Source organism: Haliotis asinina, chromosome 15, assembly GCF_037392515.1.
Source record: "Haliotis asinina isolate JCU_RB_2024 chromosome 15, JCU_Hal_asi_v2, whole genome shotgun sequence".
NCBI classification, from domain to species: Eukaryota; Metazoa; Mollusca; class Gastropoda; order Lepetellida; family Haliotidae; genus Haliotis; species Haliotis asinina.
In genome coordinates, this window is record NC_090294.1 from 1,868,995 (window position 1) to 1,888,639 (window position 19,645).

General features: G+C 37.7%; 1 protein-coding gene across 6 annotated transcripts in view; it reads left to right on the forward strand.

Annotated features, from left to right (window-relative positions):
• Positions 1-19,645, forward strand: part of LOC137264839 (thyroid hormone receptor beta-like) — a 295,265-nt gene that overhangs the window by 180,049 nt on the left and 95,571 nt on the right. The window contains exon 1 of one of the 6 annotated variants that reach the window (XM_067800180.1): positions 9,873-10,330. The exons of 4 other annotated variants lie outside the window; for them this stretch is intronic. In XM_067800180.1, coding sequence (XP_067656281.1) covers positions 10,268-10,330 — 63 coding nt within the window. In that variant the 5' untranslated portion in view covers positions 9,873-10,267. Of the gene's footprint in view, positions 1-9,872; positions 10,331-14,505; positions 14,666-19,645 lie in introns of those variants that run through there. One more of the 6 variants, XM_067800182.1, reaches the window with a different exon arrangement.

Sequence of the window (19,645 nt, forward strand, 5' to 3'; positions counted from 1 at the left end):
ATGAACCGCTCTTATTGTTTTGTAAAACTTAAAAATCGACACAACATTTACTATTCTAGGTGTTTTAACATCAGTGTTACCTTTGTAAAGTGTGTTCCAGTGACAGACACAACGATATAACATCTGTGGTTTCACCTACTGCAGCAGCATGCAGCAACGACAAACTGTTTACTTTGCATTCATGGACTGTTTCGGTTCAGTCAGTGGTTTGGGGACATGGAGAAGGAAATACATGACATGACAATAATGTCGCAGCCAGACACACGCTGACTCCATCGGATAGTGACAAATAAGAAAGGTTTTTACAGGTTTCATGCATGTATCATTAGGCTGTTAAAGGTTTGCGGAACAGCAACTGATATGAATATGTACATGAGTGGCGTTTGGAAATGAATACACATCAGGTGGTATTGTGATGTACATTGAGAATGGTTGAGAGTTGTTCATGAATACATATAGGTTAGTGAGTCTAGCCAGGATCCTTCATGATAATAAAGGGGCAATGTGGTTGCCGAGCAGTTAAATAATTTGCCCATATTACTTAGCATAACATTACATCCTTTTGATACATTGGAATGGTTGTCCTGTTTCACACTGCATCACTACACCATGCTATACAGTTATTTCACACTCTCGTAGCGTGATGTTTCATCATGTCAGTATGTCATCACAGTGCTAAATAACATTGCATGACAGCAGATAATTTTCTTGGGACGTTTGTTCTTATTCTTGTGTATAATTTTGGAAAAAGGTCAAAATTTTGTTGACAGAATAAGCCAGTGAACCATGATGGGAATAACAGATCCTTGTTTGTGTCTTTGCCTCAGGTAGGCTGAGGTCATGACTATCTACAGGTGTTGTTTAGGGAATGAGAAAAATATGTCTGTCAATCATAACTCTTCTTGTAATCAAAATCTGAAGCCATGTGATCATGGTTTTTAGATATATAAGTGTTACAAAGTATGCATTCTGAACAGGAGATCATTGATCAGCAAAATCATCCAGCTGGTTGACATTGTGGTGCAATGTTTTGCCATCCATAAATAATCTATCTGCTGTGAGGTCGTCACACATGGCATTTGACTAATGCATAGTCCCTGAATACTGGTATGTATACTTTTGATAGTAACAAACAAATCCATTTTAATTGAAAAGGAGCTCAAGAGAGACCAGAAATTCCAAAACTGAGGGAATCCAGACTTGTTTCATATAGTGCTTTAGTATTGCAGGGAGTGCTAGACAGAAGGGAAAACAATGTGGCTCAGAGTCTGTGAGATACACCATATTGCAGGGAGTGCTAGACAGAAGGGAAAATAATGTGGTTCAGAGTCTGTGAGATAGACCATATTGCAGGGAGGGCTAGACAGAAGGGAAAATAATGTGGTTCAGAGTCTGTGAGATAGACCATATTGCAGGGAGGGCTAGACAGAAGGGAAAGTAATGTGGTTCAGAGACTGTGAGATAGACCATATTGCAGGGAGTGCTAGACAGAAGATTATATAATGTGGTTCAGATTCTGTGAGATAGACCATATTGCAGGGAGGGCTAGACAGAAGGGAAAACAATGTGGCTCAGAGTCTGTGAGATAGACCATATTGCAGGGAGTGCTAGACAGAAGGGAAAGTAATGTGGTTCAGAGTCTGTGAGATAGACCATATTGCAGGGAGAGCTAGACCGAAGGGAAAATAATGTGGTTCAGAGTCTGTGAGATAGACCATATTACAGGGAGTGCTAGACAGAAGATTAAATAATGTGGTTCAGAGTCTGTGAGATAGACCATATTGCAGGGAGAGCTAGACTGAAGGGAAAATAATGTGGTTCAGAGTCTGTGAGATAGACCATATTACAGGGAGTGCTAGACAGAAGATTATATAATGTGGTTCAGATTCTGTGAGATGAAGTTATATGACATCGACACTGAGACTGTATATGTGGATGTGTGCCAGAGCAGGTACAGGTGAAGGTGAATGTATGCAGCAGTGTCTCCTCAGTGTCACAGATTCATTAAATATACAGTCAAATATAATTGTGAAATATGACAGGAATAATTTGCCTTTAGTGCTTAATGTACCTTATTTTATATGGCAACCTTCATATGCTGACATGTGAATCTCAGACATTATCAGAAAGTAAAGTGCCATTTGTTTTACTGAACGTGTACGTGCGAGTGAGTGTACGTATCAGTGAGTGAGTGAGTGAGTGTACGTACGAGTGAGTTGCAACTGTACCTGTGAGTGAAGGACAGATAGAATTTAAGAAGACATTTTATAGCTTAATCACATAAACAAACCAGTGAATGATGGAGTGAACAAAGTTTTACACTCAGTGCAAGACTGTGACCACCACCGCTCTGATGGTTACATCAGACCCCTCATCTCTATCAGTGTATGGAAACATTTAGTCCATTGAAGACAGGTACTGATTGCAGCTTTGTACTGGAGCTTGACATGATACAAAGGTGTAAATATTATCGAGGATATTTCAGAATCACATAGCATTCAGACTGGATTTCGTTTGACAATTCAGCTTGACAAGCTTTCACTTACCCCAGAAGACTACCCCCTTCTAGGACAATTGACAGTATGTTTGTTACTACAGTAATTTGTCAGTGCTTTTCATGTATATCATATTACAGCCTCGTACAAATGGGAATTAACCAGTTCTGTTACAGTCTTTCACTGAGGGTACATAAATGCTTGTTTAAGTCAAGAAAAGGGATAATATAATTACATTTTCTAATAATTTACTGTCCTCGTGTAAACGCCCTTTCATAGTTTCTATTTCAAGATACGAAAGTCGAATGTATTTGTTTCCCTGACGAATTAATGCTTGATTTAACTACATGTGAGATTTATTAAGTTTGAAGGAAATCATTTTCATTTATTTTCCATCTTTGATGGAATATGGTGACAGCGACGTGATTTAATGGGCAGTGATACCAGCACAACCTCTAGCTATGGGAACAGCATAAATCTGCTTTATTGGATTTCTTCACCTGGACTTCCAGACGTGGCTTGCTTTTTCTGTTATTTGGGTTAAATCATTTGACAGGTCTTATCGGAGTGTAATAGTTGCTAACATTTTAGGAGGAGGCTTTAAAGTAGATACATAGGGCAGAATCCTAATGAGATATTAAGGATATGTTTTCTGTGCTATTGTCTCTTGATACCTTCAGTACACGTTAGACCACAAGGATCTGGGGTCTGTTGAAACAGGAAGAGTCCAGTCTGTAATCAAGAAAACAGTGACGCTTAATAAATCATAAATGTTACTGTATTAAGTGTTAGTTCTGGTGCGAAGAAATATGTTGATTTTACCAAAATGATTTGGAACAGATTTTGCAGGTTTACCTCTTGAGTTTTATGTTCTTATGAGTTTCAATCCTGAAACTATTGGTTTAATTTGTAGATGTAGATTAGGAACACAGAACAAGTGATTTTAGTTTTATGCAGCACTCCGCAATATTCCAGCTTTATGACTGGAGTCTGTAAATAATGGAGTCTTGACCAGACAGTCCAGATATCAACAGCATGAACATCGATCTACACAATTTGGATACAATGACATGACATTTGTCAACCAAGTTAGTGTACCTGACCACCCAATCCCATTAATTGCCTTATACACTAAGCATGGGTTACAGAAGATCAATTCTAACCTGGATTTTCATGGGTCTGAAGACAGAATAAGACTGTTTTACATAGTTGCCATGTCCCATTTAGATCTAGAGTTGTTGCTTCAGGGTGTAATTGACTCTTTCCCGTAATTGGAATTGTTGATGAAGGTCACTCAGCCATAAAGATGGCGTTGTTTGAAGGCCTTATATTTGTTGTTTGCATTTTTTATATTGTGCATATATTGATTTGATGATATCAACAAAATACATGTGATTGCATCTCTTCATGGCTGGAACAACCAATTTTCAGACACTGGATCAAGGATTAGGTTTCTCTGCATTCAGTAGGTTGTGTAGAATATATTAGTCTGTAATATTTAGGGTAGTGTTGAGGGTCTCTAGGAGTTTGTAGATCTGTAGGGTAGATATATGGGTCTCTTAGGGTTCCAATTTCCTTGAGGGTTTGAAAGTTCTGCAGATGGCCTTGTTGGTCTGTAGAGTAGCCCTTTGGCCAGGAAGGTATCCCTGCTGGTTTGGAATACAACCATATGGCTCTACAGGGTAGCACAGGTATTGATACAAGACCCACCATTCATTTCCACACTGGTCCAGTTTGCAGGGGAAAAGTGTTGAGTGACTAGACCCATTCTTTCAGGAGTTCTATATGATACATTCTATTTTCACAACCATATAAAAAACATTCAATCTTACACTCATTTAACGTAGATAAAAAACCCTGACTTGCCCGTTTAGTCCAGAATCCTTTCACTGAGGAACATGCTGCTGACTATTAATTGATGTAACCCAGGGTAAACCAGAGTGTTGTTTTGGTTGTCTCGGTCTGTCAGAAACAAACCTTTAATCATCAGACAAACACCTAGTAGAGTCTAGTTTTTGTTACCTGTCATCAGGAAAATATCATATTGAATGAAGACAGACACACTCCTTGATCCTATCTTGCTTAAGCACGTCTTTCCAGCTTTGAAGTTAGATTCTATCAACATGCATTTTGTAATACCTCTGAAAAAGTCGTGACTTATTCCATCCCAAATGGTAAGGATAATTACATATCGGCAGTAGGATCAGGACTTTGATCTTGTGTGTATGTCCTCATCACAGAACAAGGGAACTGCACAGTTAATAACCAAATGACCGTTGAGATCTGGCCACTGACGCAGTGTTGAAGTCAGATAGAGAGTGCATTACCCATAATGAGGGCAGCTAATTGGAAATGTCACCAGCACAGTGTCTCTTCAGATGGCCAACTCTTTGCTCTTTAATGTTTAATTTTCCCTCCCGGGTGACACATTACCAAGCGTGCCGCTATTACACCTCTTTTGTTTTTTCTCTAATTTGCGGGAGAATTGTTGACGCGAGGCTCACTTAAGCGTGCTCTTTTTGTGTGTTTGAACAAACATTGTCTCTTTATTTGAACAAATCAGCCTCATTTAGCTCCCCTCAGTAGACTCTCATGGTCCTAATCCAGTGTCACACTGCCTCCATACTGAGCATGGCTAACACATAGCTCCGGTAACTAGGAATGTCCGTGTGTAAAGTGTAAATGAACTCGCCATTTGCACCTCTTTCTATGCACATTTCTTACATATTTCTGTTTTGCTGAAATGGCTGTAAGATAAAGTAGAAATGCTAACTAAATTAGACATTTGATTCTTGGCATTGTATTTGTAATTGATTATGACTATACGAGAAACTTGGATAAACAGTGATGTGTGTGTTTGGGATTTTGCTTTATGATCTGAGAAAAGGAAAGGGGATGAGATTGATGCTTTCACTGTGATATATTTCAAAGATGACATGAATATCATCAGTTATTTTGGGTCAGTTGTCCCCAAGTTTTAGTCTTGTTCTGTCCAAGATGATAGTGTTCTGTCAATAGCATTGTGTTCAGAGACCTTTTCATTGCTTTGTTAATTGGGACATCATTTCTCTCCCTTTGAAAACACCAGAGTTGTATTTAGTGCATAGAATATTGATTTCTGTCATAAGAGTACATTATCTTACTATGAGAAGAGATTCTCTCTCTCTCACACTCTTTCTCTCTCTCTCTCTTTCTCTCTCTCGATCATTCACTGTTTCACCCACTCACTGTGTCACACTCACTCACTCTTTCTCACTCACTCAACACCCACTCACCAACTTGCAACACACTCTCATACTCACTCATCCACTCACTCTCTTACTCATTTACTGTGTCACTCACTCACCAACTCAACCACTTTTCTGTTCATGTCTTTATTGGAGACAAATATATTTACAAGACTTATCTTCATGCAGGATTTAATGGTTAAAAAACATTTACTACTTGTATCAGTTTTGAACAAACTTCAATTAACTTTTCAAACATGCAAACAGTTTAGATAATGGATTCCACTGTTCCGCAACAACTCCATGATAAAATAACCCCCTGTCCCCAGATGCATGTGGAGGTCAAGGTGCCACATGCTACTGTCTGCCTGACCTTGGAGACCCTTGCTGTTTTTTTTTGTATTCTTGTTAGTCACATGATTAATGTTCCCTGTCCTAGAAATTAAATCTTCATATTCAAGACAGTTTGATGAAGCAATTAATATCTTCAAGTTGACAAGCCATGTGAACCAAATTCTTAACAAAGAGAAAGATAGGCCTCAGCTCAGTAGATTTTTAAACAGTTGTGTTATGATAAAGAAAAGGTTGTGTTTAGTCAAGATGATTAAGCATGCTGTAACACACATGCTGATAGTCCAGTTCACAAGGTATTCTAAGGACATACACGATATGCTGACTCGGCTGTTTGTTTAGAGGAGCATCGACATATATGGAAGCCTCGAAGGACAAGATGACATTTTCAATGAACACAGTTATTTTGATCAGCAACCGGCAAGGCGGATAATTACAGATTTATATTAAACCTTCTCAGATTAAAGACATATTCTGAGACAGGCGACATTTTCAGTTTCATTTTCTTAAATGCACTAATATCAAATTTGCAAGAGGAAGGGTAACAAGAGGGGCGCCCTTGCTGTAGATGTGATGTATCTGAGACTTGATAAAATGGGTTTCTAAGCTCTGATATTTTCAGATATGTTCGCTTGTTTTGTTGGTTTCAAGGCAATTTCAATTTCAAGGAAATGATTTTTTAAATAACAATGTCTACATCCAGTTGGTTCAGGGAAATTATATGTCTTTGTCAGTTAGTTGTTACAAACAGTGGTAACTGAGTAACTATAGCATCCTTGTTTCTTCATAGTTTTTCTGTCCTTCCCAAGAGTCACTGAGTGAGGCTTAATGTCGATTACACCAATATTAAAGCAGGGCTTCATGCTTTGAACTGATTTGGAAATGAAACCAAGGCCTTTGGCCAAATACTGAGATTAACCACCATTCTTTTCAAAACAATGGTGTTCCTCTCAACATGGATCCCGTGTGGCTAGTGAAGAAGTGAGTGAGTGAGTGAGTGAATTTAGTTTTATGCAGCATTAAGCAATATTTCAGTAATAGCACGTCTTTGGTATGATGAACGGGCCATGAAGGAAGGAAAAAGCTGTAAAGCAGAGAGGAATGATGTACAAAGGGAAGTTATGATTGGGAACAAGATACAATACTATGACTGGCATCATGAAAGTGACGTCAATGAACATATCTGTGCTACACCAGGTTAAGGCTCCTTCAGACTATCAAAATAGGATTTAGGATTTATTAAATGCTGTTTTAAGACAGCCTTGACAAAGATATGCAGGTAGTAAACTGTTTTTTTGCCTTAAGCATTACAGGAAAGAAATAATTATTTATCTGTTAAGTCACCACTGTGTTGCTTGTCGTGAGTGAAGCACACTGTTGGGAAGGATGTCATTCTTCAAAGTGAAAATTCACAGGTTAATTCAAAGCTCTTGTATATGTAAATATTTTCACTGAGGTAGTCAATAGCAGCTTCCCTACTTTAACACAACTGGTTTTCTTTTCTCAAACTTAAGGAGCTTGTGTTATGTAGAGAGGAAAATGAGTCCTATTGAAAATTCTGTTTGAAAAACAGTATATGTTTGTTGTGTATTAGAGTTTGAAGAGTTTTAATCTATTGCAGTAAACTTGAATTGTAATTTAATATGATCGACATCATAATTCACTGTTGGTTTTATTCATTTTCTTCTTGAATCAATAACATGGCTGTACGCTTTTAAGTGTGGTTGATGTCAGAGTATGAAATTCTAAACATTAAACGAAAACTCCATATTTCATTTACACCTGTCGATTCTTATCATGATCATTAAATATTCATCGGGAAGAGACGACTCCTCGCCTTTTGGATTGACTCCTCGCCTTTTGGACCGGTGATAATGAAACATGATATTATATATTATGCATCACCTGACACTCCTGTGGATCGATGTAGACTACTTATACATCTGCTTTGTTAAAGATACGTCTTGAAACTGTCTTATTATAGCATAAAAGAGATGACTGAAACACAAACCACGGTGTCCTATGTGTTGGTTCAGATTTGACTTTTCATGTACATTTGAGTGCAGATAAGGACAGACAATGTTAATTATGTTTCGTAGAGTTTGAATATATGATCACTTAAAGATGAAATAAGAAATGAAAATTTCAGGTGACAATTAGCACTGTAACAGCATCATCATCATCATCATCATCATCATCATCATCATCATCATCATCACCATCATCATCGTGCCACATGAGCATTACTCCAGCCATTCAGTGACAAGATCAAGTCTCGTTACACATTTCAAGTATTAAGTGAACATGATTTGTATGTTCTTACCTAGTTATAAATGTTTACCAATAAAAAAGTATTGATTGTGTAGTGTTTATAATAGTTAAATGCTATATGCACAGAATATACAAAACACATATTCATTTTTGATACAAATGCGATACTATCTGACACTGTATTTTTCAAATGTGTAATTTGTGCTGATAAAGGAAGGGTTACTGTGAAATATTTTGTCTGCCAGTGTAGTGGAAACTACATGAAACATTATAGTTGAAACATACTTGTGACATTACAGCTTTGATGAATAGCATGACAGAAGGAAGTCTGGAGACGTAAAATTCTGGCTTGCAGGGGTCGACCAGCTGATCGACACTGTGGTATTGAATGTTAGTTGTTGATCACGATTGTTGGATGAAGTAAAGTAATGTAGTAAAGTAAAGTAATGTATGTATTGTAGTTCATCTTACTGTAAACATTACTGAAGTATCCTAAGTGAATGACTCACAAGTCACTCCACAACACACCAGAACCACTCACACCACACCAGGTCACACCTTGTCACACTCCACAAAAAACACTCATACCACACCTTGTCACACCCAAACTTGTCACACCACACCTCAACACACCAGAACCACTCCTCACACCACGCAATGTCATACCACAGCAGAACCACTCACAGCATACCAGGTCACACCTCACCAGGTCACACACTACAGCAGAACCACTCACACCACACCAGGTCACACCATACCATGTCACACTACACAAAAAAACACTCATACCACATCTTGTCACCCAACACCTCAACACACCAGAATCACTCACACCACACCAGAACTACTCACTTACACACACCACACCACACCACACCACACCACACCACACCACACCACAAGCCACAGAAGTACCACTCACACAACACACCACCACACCACACCACACCACAAGCCACAGAAGTACCACTCACACAACACACCACCACAACACAACACACCACACCACTCACACACCACACCACCACAACAGACTACTATTTTTACATCCATACACTTAATGATTTTTAAATGCATAAACTTAACAGCTTTACGGTAACAACTCACCAGTTTAATGTTATGTGACTGTGAATCTATTCTCTGTGACATACTCATTATTTAGCAGACACTGTTCCCACCTGACACTTACAAACATCAAAAAGAAGACATGAAAAATAAATGGTCTTTTATAAGATGAGTCATGTTTTTGTTAATTTAATTTACTCCAAAATGTTTTAGATATACCTCAGTAAAGTAGTCTACGGTAACAAACCAAATCAGGGATTTGTTTTTTGTAGCACTGAATAAAATAACACACTGAAACGTTGTGATATTACAACATTACCTACTCTCCTTGTCATGCACTTCACAAACCACTTCCTTGAAGTGTTTCACAACAGAATTATAATTATTACAAAAGTTTACCAAGATCCACTAACAGGTGTTGAAAACTGACGGCAGGAGTTGTACATTAGCGTACGGCAGATTCAGTGTTTAGGGAGCATGTGAGTGTGCGAGGAGCGTGTGTGTGTATGGATCGAGGCAAGCACAGGTTATAGCGTGACCTAGCCGGAATGCCTGTCAAGGTGTGAGAGACCCAATAATTCAGGTATGCATGGAGCTCTGGGGTAGACCTAGCAGAAACTAGCCCTCCAGGGTTTCACGCTCTCAGAATTAGCCCAGCTCAGGCTATCCACAGCTAATGTCACATGGTGGAGACGAAAGAAAAGCTACTGTACATCTTTAGTCAACGATTTTGTGTTTGAGAATATTTCTGATCTGGAGATAAGTGGGATATAGAAACGTGGACAGTGGTCAGGTGTCTTAGGAAGATCTGAGTGCTGATGCAAATTTGGATTACGACTGTATTGTTTAATAATCTGGATGTACCTGCCAGCGTCGTGGCGTCACCGATTTTCCTTGCTGACATCATCTTACAGAATACAGGTAGGCATAGGAGCTTGTTTGTCCTTCTTTCCTGGAGTTCCGTCCCGGCAATGTTAGGCTGGTGGACACTGTGTCCCGACTCCTGACATGTTACAGGGTTTGAAAGTAGAGGAGGAAACACACGTATAACACTGATGAAAAACGCTCAGGGCTTCCTTGTTTTGGATTTGGGACAATTTGGGGATTCTAGTCTCAGGGTGGAATAGGATATACAATGAAGTGTTTGGCATATATCCGGTCACACAAAGGCCAGTGTTTGGTATTTGTTGATTATTTCTGAGGCCATGTCAGGAATGACTAATACTGGATATGGGAAATGATGTGTGAAAGTGTTTGTCATTAGTAGTTAATTACCAAGGATTTGGATAGTGGATGAGATTGATATACAGATGAAATCATGAGAACACTTTGTGTGGCAGGTTTGTGATGGTTGTAAGGTAGCCTTTGAAACAGTTTATTTGGGTCAACACGTCATACGATCAATACGCGTTTATGACCATCCAGGACTGAATGTTTGCATTCAGCATGCCTTGCCGTTAGCATGTCTGTTGCGGTTATCGACACAACAATATGCATATGGCATGTTATACCATATCAGGTTTCTAGGCTAAGGTGGAACAAGTTATCAATAGAACCAGATAACAACACTGGTGGGAAGTTTTCTCATTGATGGATTAAATATGGTAGGCAGCAGTACATGTAAATACATTTCATTTATGTTATGGTATTAATTTATCACCTTAAACATGGATAAAGTTTTATTTTGTTGAAATAAGAGTAATTAATTAATCACTTTTGAACTTTTGTTGCTGAATTGACTGGACTTGTGTTTGTATATTAGTTAGTTGCTGCTGCATCACAATTAATACTGTACAAAAGTAGACACCACTAATCTATGACTATTTGTAGACAACATAATAATATTGCTATATACTTTATTGTGAAGTAAGAAGTAAGAATGTTTTAAGTTGTCTCATAGAAATCAGAAAAGAGTGCTGTTTTTCTCTGCATCTGTTTGTGGTGAGTCATTCAGTTGTATGAAATTAAATGTTGTTCAAGGACAAAACATCATATGATTTGCTAACAAAATATGATACAAGAAAACATTGTATGCAATGTTTCTTTTTGAGAAAATGTGAAAAACAAATTGTCTGAAAGTATATCTTCTTTGATAATATTTGTTGAAGAAATGATCCAGTGTTGAAGATTATTCTTCTGGAAAACACAACATGTCAGTGACTCATTTTAGGATTATTACTTCTAATCTTAGTCTTAATTTATTCCAAATGTGTAATTCAAAATGCCTGAAAGGAATTTTAAATTTCTGCAGTAAAAACGTTTTGTCAGTGCATTTTGATATATTTTCATGTATATCTGTGGCATGATAAGGAGTGGTCTGCATGTTTTGTTTTGTTCTTTTTCTGAAATACCTTTTAAGAAAAATACATATTCGTCAGCAACATCTGTATTTGCTGAAATAGATACATTTGGATTTACTGATATTGAAGCAGTTGTTGCATGAGCAGCATGCAGCACCAACATGTAATGTGTCATGGATATACAATGGTAAATATGGGTTGGATAACATCCATCGTTGTACAAAATTGTAATAATGATTCAAATAATAATAAATTTCATATTGTTATTCATTAATGTAAAGATAAACATTACAATGCATATCTTTCAAATATTTACGTTCCTTACGAAACCTCTTCCAGGAAATATTTAATTTCAAATTCAAATTAATATTTTCATCATAGAGAATATAGGGTGATCTTTAGTGCTGAGGCAGGATAGATGTTTGTTGTCCTTAAATATGTTTATTTGTTTATTTATGCATTTCAAGTTAGATATTTTGCATATGACACAATTGAAAGATTATGTAAGGCTACAGATACTGGCAAGATAATAGAGGGTTGGCAAATGTTGTGTTAATGAAGGGGAGATACTTAATATCAACAATAATTTGTTGTTAACAAATACTGAGCCCATTGAGCAGCTTCATAATGTATGATGGTAACTTCAGTCAGCCTGCACTTTGTTGTTTTCTCGGGCAAACAAAGTATTGTTCAGAATAGATTTTTAGTACTTTTGTGAAAACGGGCTTTTAAAATTATTTTGTTAAAATTGCTTCAGGCGTGCTTTAATAGCTCCAAGATTGCAGACCTGAGTACCAAAAAAATATATATATATCAGTACCATCAAATAGACATTAAAAAATAAAATAAAAAGTATTGAGAAACTGAAATCATTTATTTTTTGTAGCACACACTTCACAAGATTCATTAATCCATTGACTTCCATTCCTATAATGAAATAAAGATCCAAGCAGTAATTGTACATTAACCACAGGCCCCTCTCAACAACAGTGTCATTTCAACTATGCTGTCACAATTAAAGCAAAAGCTTGCTTGGCCAACAGAAAGGCTTTTTTTGAATGGACACTGTAGCTTGCACACTGCTGAAGCATGGAGTTTTGAGATTGTTCGTAAAGTGTATTAACAAGTTTATTGTTGGAGGGGAGGTATTACAGTGAACCTGTTTGTCAGAGGTGAGGGTGCAAAGGGAGGGGTAGAAAAGTCAAAACATGTAACCATTAGTCAGTATTTTCAGGGCGATTTCCTTATTTCAACTGATTCTGTGGAAGTTTGGTTTATTTTATCATATTTATAGTAAATGTGAAGATTTATATATGATAACAAGTGATTGTTGTATGTCAGTCGTGGAGGTGACAGTGTGTGTTTCCAGACCCTTCTGTTCTGATGCATGGGACTCACCTTCAGTATATTGCTATTTGATAACACTACTATGCCACCTGCTCAAGTAGATGTGTGTTCAAGCAATGTCAATAATAATGTGACTGCTTGCAATAACCAGAGTACGTGATAGTTTTCTTCAACAACAACGGAACAGGTAATTTCAATATTAAACTTTTATTCTTCATTGACAACACAACAGATCCAATATTAAAACAGGATTTGAATTCAAACAGACTGTTGGAGATGAAAGATATCTCTATACCTGGCATGGGAAGACTTGTTATAAGAATATTAGTCTATGTATTATGATCCTCTAAAGACCTTTTGTAGTCTGGAAAATATTTACATTTTATGACATACAGAGTATAGTGGGTTGTGCAGAGATATTGTCAGCATATAAATCAAGCATATCCCTGATGCTTTGTATAAGAGCAAAACATAGGGGCCAGAGAATACTGTTTTGATTGTCTGCTAAAAAGGATTACATTGGGTGTAAAAGAGCCATGACAATTCCTTAGACACCAGGTGTTCAGTAATAAAGGGAAGTATGCTTTACCCTTTTGGTAATACTTACAAAACAGGCAGAAGTGATGCACTGAACAGCAATGTTTAACTTGCCCACCCATTTGTGCGTGTGTGCGTGCGTGGGTGCGTGCGTGTGTGCGTGCGTGCGTGCGTGTGTTACAGGTGTACATATATGTTACATGTATGCATGGTTATTGTGTGTTTACATATAGATTACAGGTGTATAAATACTGGACAGAATAAGTTAGGGATATTGCTATTTGTATGACTGATATTTTATCAGTATGCCAATGAATAAATATATCATTATTCATAATTTCATAATTTACAAATATCCCTATTTTTGTCCCGTATATATTTATGGGTTTACATATAGATTGCAGGTATACCAATATATTATGGGTGTACATCTGTGTTACAGGTGTACATATGGTGTCCATATATAACACACACACACACACACACACACACACACACACACACACACACACACACACACACACACACACACACACACACACACACACACACACACACACACACACACACACACACACACACACACACACACACACACACACACACACACTGCAAGTATGCACAAATGACATGCAAACACACACACACATAAAGATAAATCATTTCTAGAAATATGTTACAAGAAACTTTATTGTGACCAATGGAAATTTATTGCTTCAGATAGGAGATATCTAACTGCATGCAGGTGATGTTGAGTGTTCATTATTTTAGCGTTTTAGCATGAAGAAAATCATGTTTATTTTAATGTTATTCATATTTGACTATGTTTTATTATTGTGACAGTTTTGTCAGGGGAACCCCCTCTCTAGCCCCTCATATTGTGAGCAGGTGATTTCAGCAGTTGCTCACTGGCATTGCACAACCCATGCTGGCTCTACAGTCCCTTCAAGGTCAGAGGTCAGCCACATGGCTAGAATTCTCTCTTTTCCCCCAAATCAGAACCAACCCTACTTCTACGTTTTAGATTTGTTTAGGATGGATGGTGTTAATTTCAATGGGAGCCCAGTTGGAGGTAAGCTTGGTGATTGTGTTTCCCTGACAAGCTGGATGCATAGGGAGTCATATGGGCCACCATATACTAGTGACAAGCCATGGGCTGTGTAGCCAGTTCATGAAATGGTGGCTTGAGATTATTGTCTTCAAACAGTCAATGTCATTGTGTAGAGGTTGTGTATTTGTTGTCATAAAACAGGAAAGACATGAAATATGTCCTTGTAGATTTCACCCACTGTACTTGAAGAATGATTGTTGGTTGTGCTGTAGATGTGATCAAAGCTGTAAACTGATGTATCCTTCTTCGTTGCTATGGAAGTAACTAGTGTCAGACACACCTGCAGTTTTAGAGCTGTCTTGTTGGAAGTTTATTGCCCACTGCCATGTCCACTCTTTGTACACGGTGTACACCTTAACCGACATCGATCTGTCTCTGTTTATTTAACTGACATTGAATTAATTGTAGGATGAATGAGCTCTGTCACTTTGTTTCATATATTGGGGTAGAGTTTGCCTTTAGACATCTATCATATTTGTGTGTCATGAAATTCGAAGCATTGTGTTGTGTACTATTGAGAGTGAGTGAAGGAGGTAGATTTTCATGCATGTAACAGAATACTTTGAACACATTGCTCAGAACATCGTAGACAAAATGGAATTAAAGTCTAGATAGATGAAAATATAAAGGATGAATGAAAATATGTAGGAGTGAAAATTTGGAAAAGAGTGTCATTGTGTGAGAGAAATAGAAACTCTTATCACATATTACTGTCACACGTTATACATGCCTTGAGATGTGCTGGAGACATGTTGCACTTTTAACACTCTTGTGTTTACAAACAGCAGTTTTCATCACTGTAATTATTTATTAACTTCTGCTTATGTGGCGATAGTTTATGACTGTGAGATGTTTTGGTGTATTTATTGACACAGATGTTGATATTACGTTTATGTCATGTTTAGGGAGGAAGTATGGGCTGACGTGTATTATATAAAGGCCTATAGAGTTCCTGTTATTGTCACTGAAAGCATTGTTAATTGGTAACAGCACATCTTAAGTTTAACTTATGATCATGATGAAATTTGAATTTGTATAACCATGTGGAAATAGCTTCCAGTCTATAGAAACAGAATAATACAGTCTTTTTTAACAAAATTAAAACATAAATCAGTTTTCTTGTCATGTTTATTGTCTTGAAATGCCATCTTATGGTTCATGAAATTTCTTTAAGACATTATTTCATCTTTATGTGTTATCACAAGGGAAAGATAAGGATTCTGAAATATTTTGGAGAATACGGAATGTGTGTGTGTGTCTATATATATATATATATTCTGACAGAGACTTTTGAATGTTTTTGCTGAAACAAGACTGACAAGGCAAAAGATACAGTATCACTGGTTGATGATCTGAAAGTGGAGGACAGTTAGTTGTGCAGATACATATATTTTTCAGTGTGTTGATACAGAGGTTCAGTGATATTAGTTTCTGCATTATGAGATCATTATTCTAACAAATTCGAAAGCACCTGAAGTTCGTTGGTTTCACATACTGATAAACGCTGTCGGTAACCATGAATGTTTCTCCCTGTTACACGAACATCTGATATCAGGGCTGATTGCAAAGACAAAAGGCAGGTAAACTCACATCACTCACTCACTCACTCACTCAAACACTGTTTCTCACTTGTGTCTAGTTGATGTAGAGCTATTCATTGTTGATGAGACTTGAAGACAGATTAAATGCACAGTGTTTACATTTTCATTGCTAAAGGAATAATTAATTGTAAATAATTAATACACATATACACGTAGAATATTATCTTGGGCTCATATAGACAAGTTGGTTGTTGTATATGCACTACCTGCTGATTGCATGCTGCCAGGACAGGGGTCTGACTGCATGTGTCACTTCTCCAATCAATACCCTTGTGTTTTGCCTTGATCATTGATCATAGAGCTGTTTGTTATGTGAACATGTGACGAGTCTACAGGTTGCTCTGTGATGTCATAGACAGGTTTTACGTGGCAAATTCTAAAAGTACATTCAGATCTTAGCAGGCAGTATTACTGATTGGAGAAATATTCCATGCAGAATAATCATGACATATTCAGTGTTTACGACCGAGCATATATTGAGATATATATGTGATAATCATGACATATACAGTGTTTACGACCGAGCATATAGTGAGATACATATGTGATAATCATGACATATACAGTGTTTACGACCGAGGACGATATATTGAGATATATATGTGATAATCATGACATATACAGTGTTTACAACCGAGGATATATTGAGATATATATGTGATTAACATGACATACATTATTACCGACCGAGGATATAATGAGATGTATGCATGATAACCTGTTAAATGTAATGTAGCCTATAAGAATAATACAGTCAAAAAGAATTTCTGATAATGTCTTTCTGAGGTCATATTTGACATATTTGGATTCCCAAGATAGCTGGTGTAGATAGGAGATTTCATATCACCTTCCTTGTTATAAGCTTCCTGGATGTCGGTATGTGTTCAGAGATCATCCAGGAGGTAGGCAGTTACTCATTGTCTGTCTCCCTCATCTACAATTATTATTCTGCTCAGTTTCTTGTGAAATAGTCTTTTGTTAATTGTGAGACACCTTCAGTTAAGTTTTGAGTTGATGGTTGACGAAGATTGAGAGAGTCTACTGACACAAGTTTCTGTGCAATGATGATAATTATGGTGATTGATGATAATGGGCACAGCCAATGAATGTACTTTTTCTTTATAATTATGGTGATATGTGAGCCTCATGCCTTTGCTGGATCTATGGTATGTATATAACTTCAGTTGGTTTGGTACAGTGTACTGTAGCCTGCATTGATATGAAGGGAATGTTTAAGATCGATCGATCACTCACTCACTCACTCACTCACTCACTCACTCACTCACTCACTCACTCACTGCCTTCAACCACAGTAAGCCACACCCTGCAACACTACCACTACATGACAAATAGTATGTTTCCACACGCCATGCCACACCTGCCACACCACACCACACCACGCCACACCACGCCACGCCACGCCACGCCACGCCACGCCACGCCACGCCACGCCACGCCACGCCACGCCACGCCACACCACGCCACACCACACCACGCCACACCACACTTGAAATGACAAAACAAAACATTTTAAACATTGAGTTTCCTGCAGTTCATGTAGTCCAGGAATCCCAGCAGTGACCAAGCTTGTGCCCAGTTCTGACTGTGCCGCACAGGAAAGCACGATATGATCACATTCCAGTGTAGCATGTAGGACACATCCCACAGAGGGAGTGATGATCATATCTGTACAAATATTTAACTTACAGATATGAAAATCAATATTAACAACACATTATGGAGATTCAAACAACAACCCATGCTGCCATTCCTTTGAGAGATGAGGTTTTGCTTCCAATGTTATTTCAGAGTATCAGTAAGTGTTTATGTCAGTTTATGGAAATATGTAAAAATTATGCCGCAAACAATTTCCATATTTTGTGGAAAGTGGACCAGCTTGGAGGCATGTCTTGTCAGCTGGAGATGTATGGCCCCTTAGTCAAAACATTCTGTAATTATGAAGGTAGCGTTACACCGATACGCTGACAGGTAGACATGACTGATAAAACATGCTTTTATCGCCTACATCAAACAGATTTATATGCCCTGTTGTCACAGTAAACATGATGTTTCTAGGGACATCCTCAGAAAAATGACAGATTGAAGGATGTACTGTGTTTCCCTTGCGAACTGTCAGGAATGTTATTATGGAACATTTAGAATGACTCGCAGCAAGAGTGACCAAGATTGTTTTCTGCATTGTTAAGAAAAATACCTCTCTTCTGTCTTGTATGGTTCAGACATAAAATTTTAGGGATGCTTTTTTTAGACTGCCTTTCTGAAATTGGAAAAGATACAGAAAATAATTGTTGAAAATGATATGCAGGGAGTTGTTGGATCTAGTTGTATCACTTCTTCAACATCGTTTCCCCTTTAGATGTCATTCTTTGGATCTCAACATCTGGGTACACCCTGCACAGTCTACAGATGAGTTAAGGTAGCAGAACCGTTGGAGACTGCCTTACAGAAGATTCACTGATAATTACCTTTCTCTCTGTAACGGTCATACAATATGTTTTGTGGAAAAAAGTGAACGTAGGCCTAGCATTAGAACCAGTTGCCTATCATACAGAAGACCTGTGTTCTATTCCTGAATATTCCTGAGATGGGAACCCACTCACTAACAGCAACCTTTCTTTTTGGGCTGAATTATGTTTTGTAGAAGAAGGTGGAGGGTGGCCTTGTAGTTGAAACAGTTGCTACATTGAAGGTCTGGGTTCTATTCCCTAAGTGACAACCCTGTCATTGTCAGTTACCTCTCTCTCTCTTGTATTTTACTCGGTGTATGGCCATATCATGGAGGATAGGCTAGCGGTTAATATGACTTTAGTTTTCATTCTTTGCATTAATGTATTTTTTAGGAATTTGAAGATTTTCTGAAACAGATTATTGTTTCAGAGAATGAAGCAGAATCCATCAGTCTTCAAAAGTGTGTATAGGGTTGGATGGTGTGTAGTTTGACAGTTTACTCTGCTTCAGACAGCTAGCTTTGAATCCAAACATGGGACTGATTTGTTTGCCTGGAGTCCCTCATGATGCTGATGCGTAATTTGTGTGAAACATAATAAATAGAAAACATTTACTGCTTGTCATTCGGGGCTGTTGTCAGTAGGTTGAAATGTTTTAATAAATTGGTTGGTCAATAATTGTTAAAGCTGAAGTAGAATCTTCATTCCTCCCTCCCAGGTGTCATGTCTCCTGTCAGAAACAGAGGCATATCAATTGTTCAGACTGATCTATAAATAATCCCCATAATAAGCAAGTTGCTTTCTATGAAATTTCTTATGTGAAAGCATGTTGTGTTGTTTCTCTGAGTTGTTTAAACCAACCTTCAACAGTA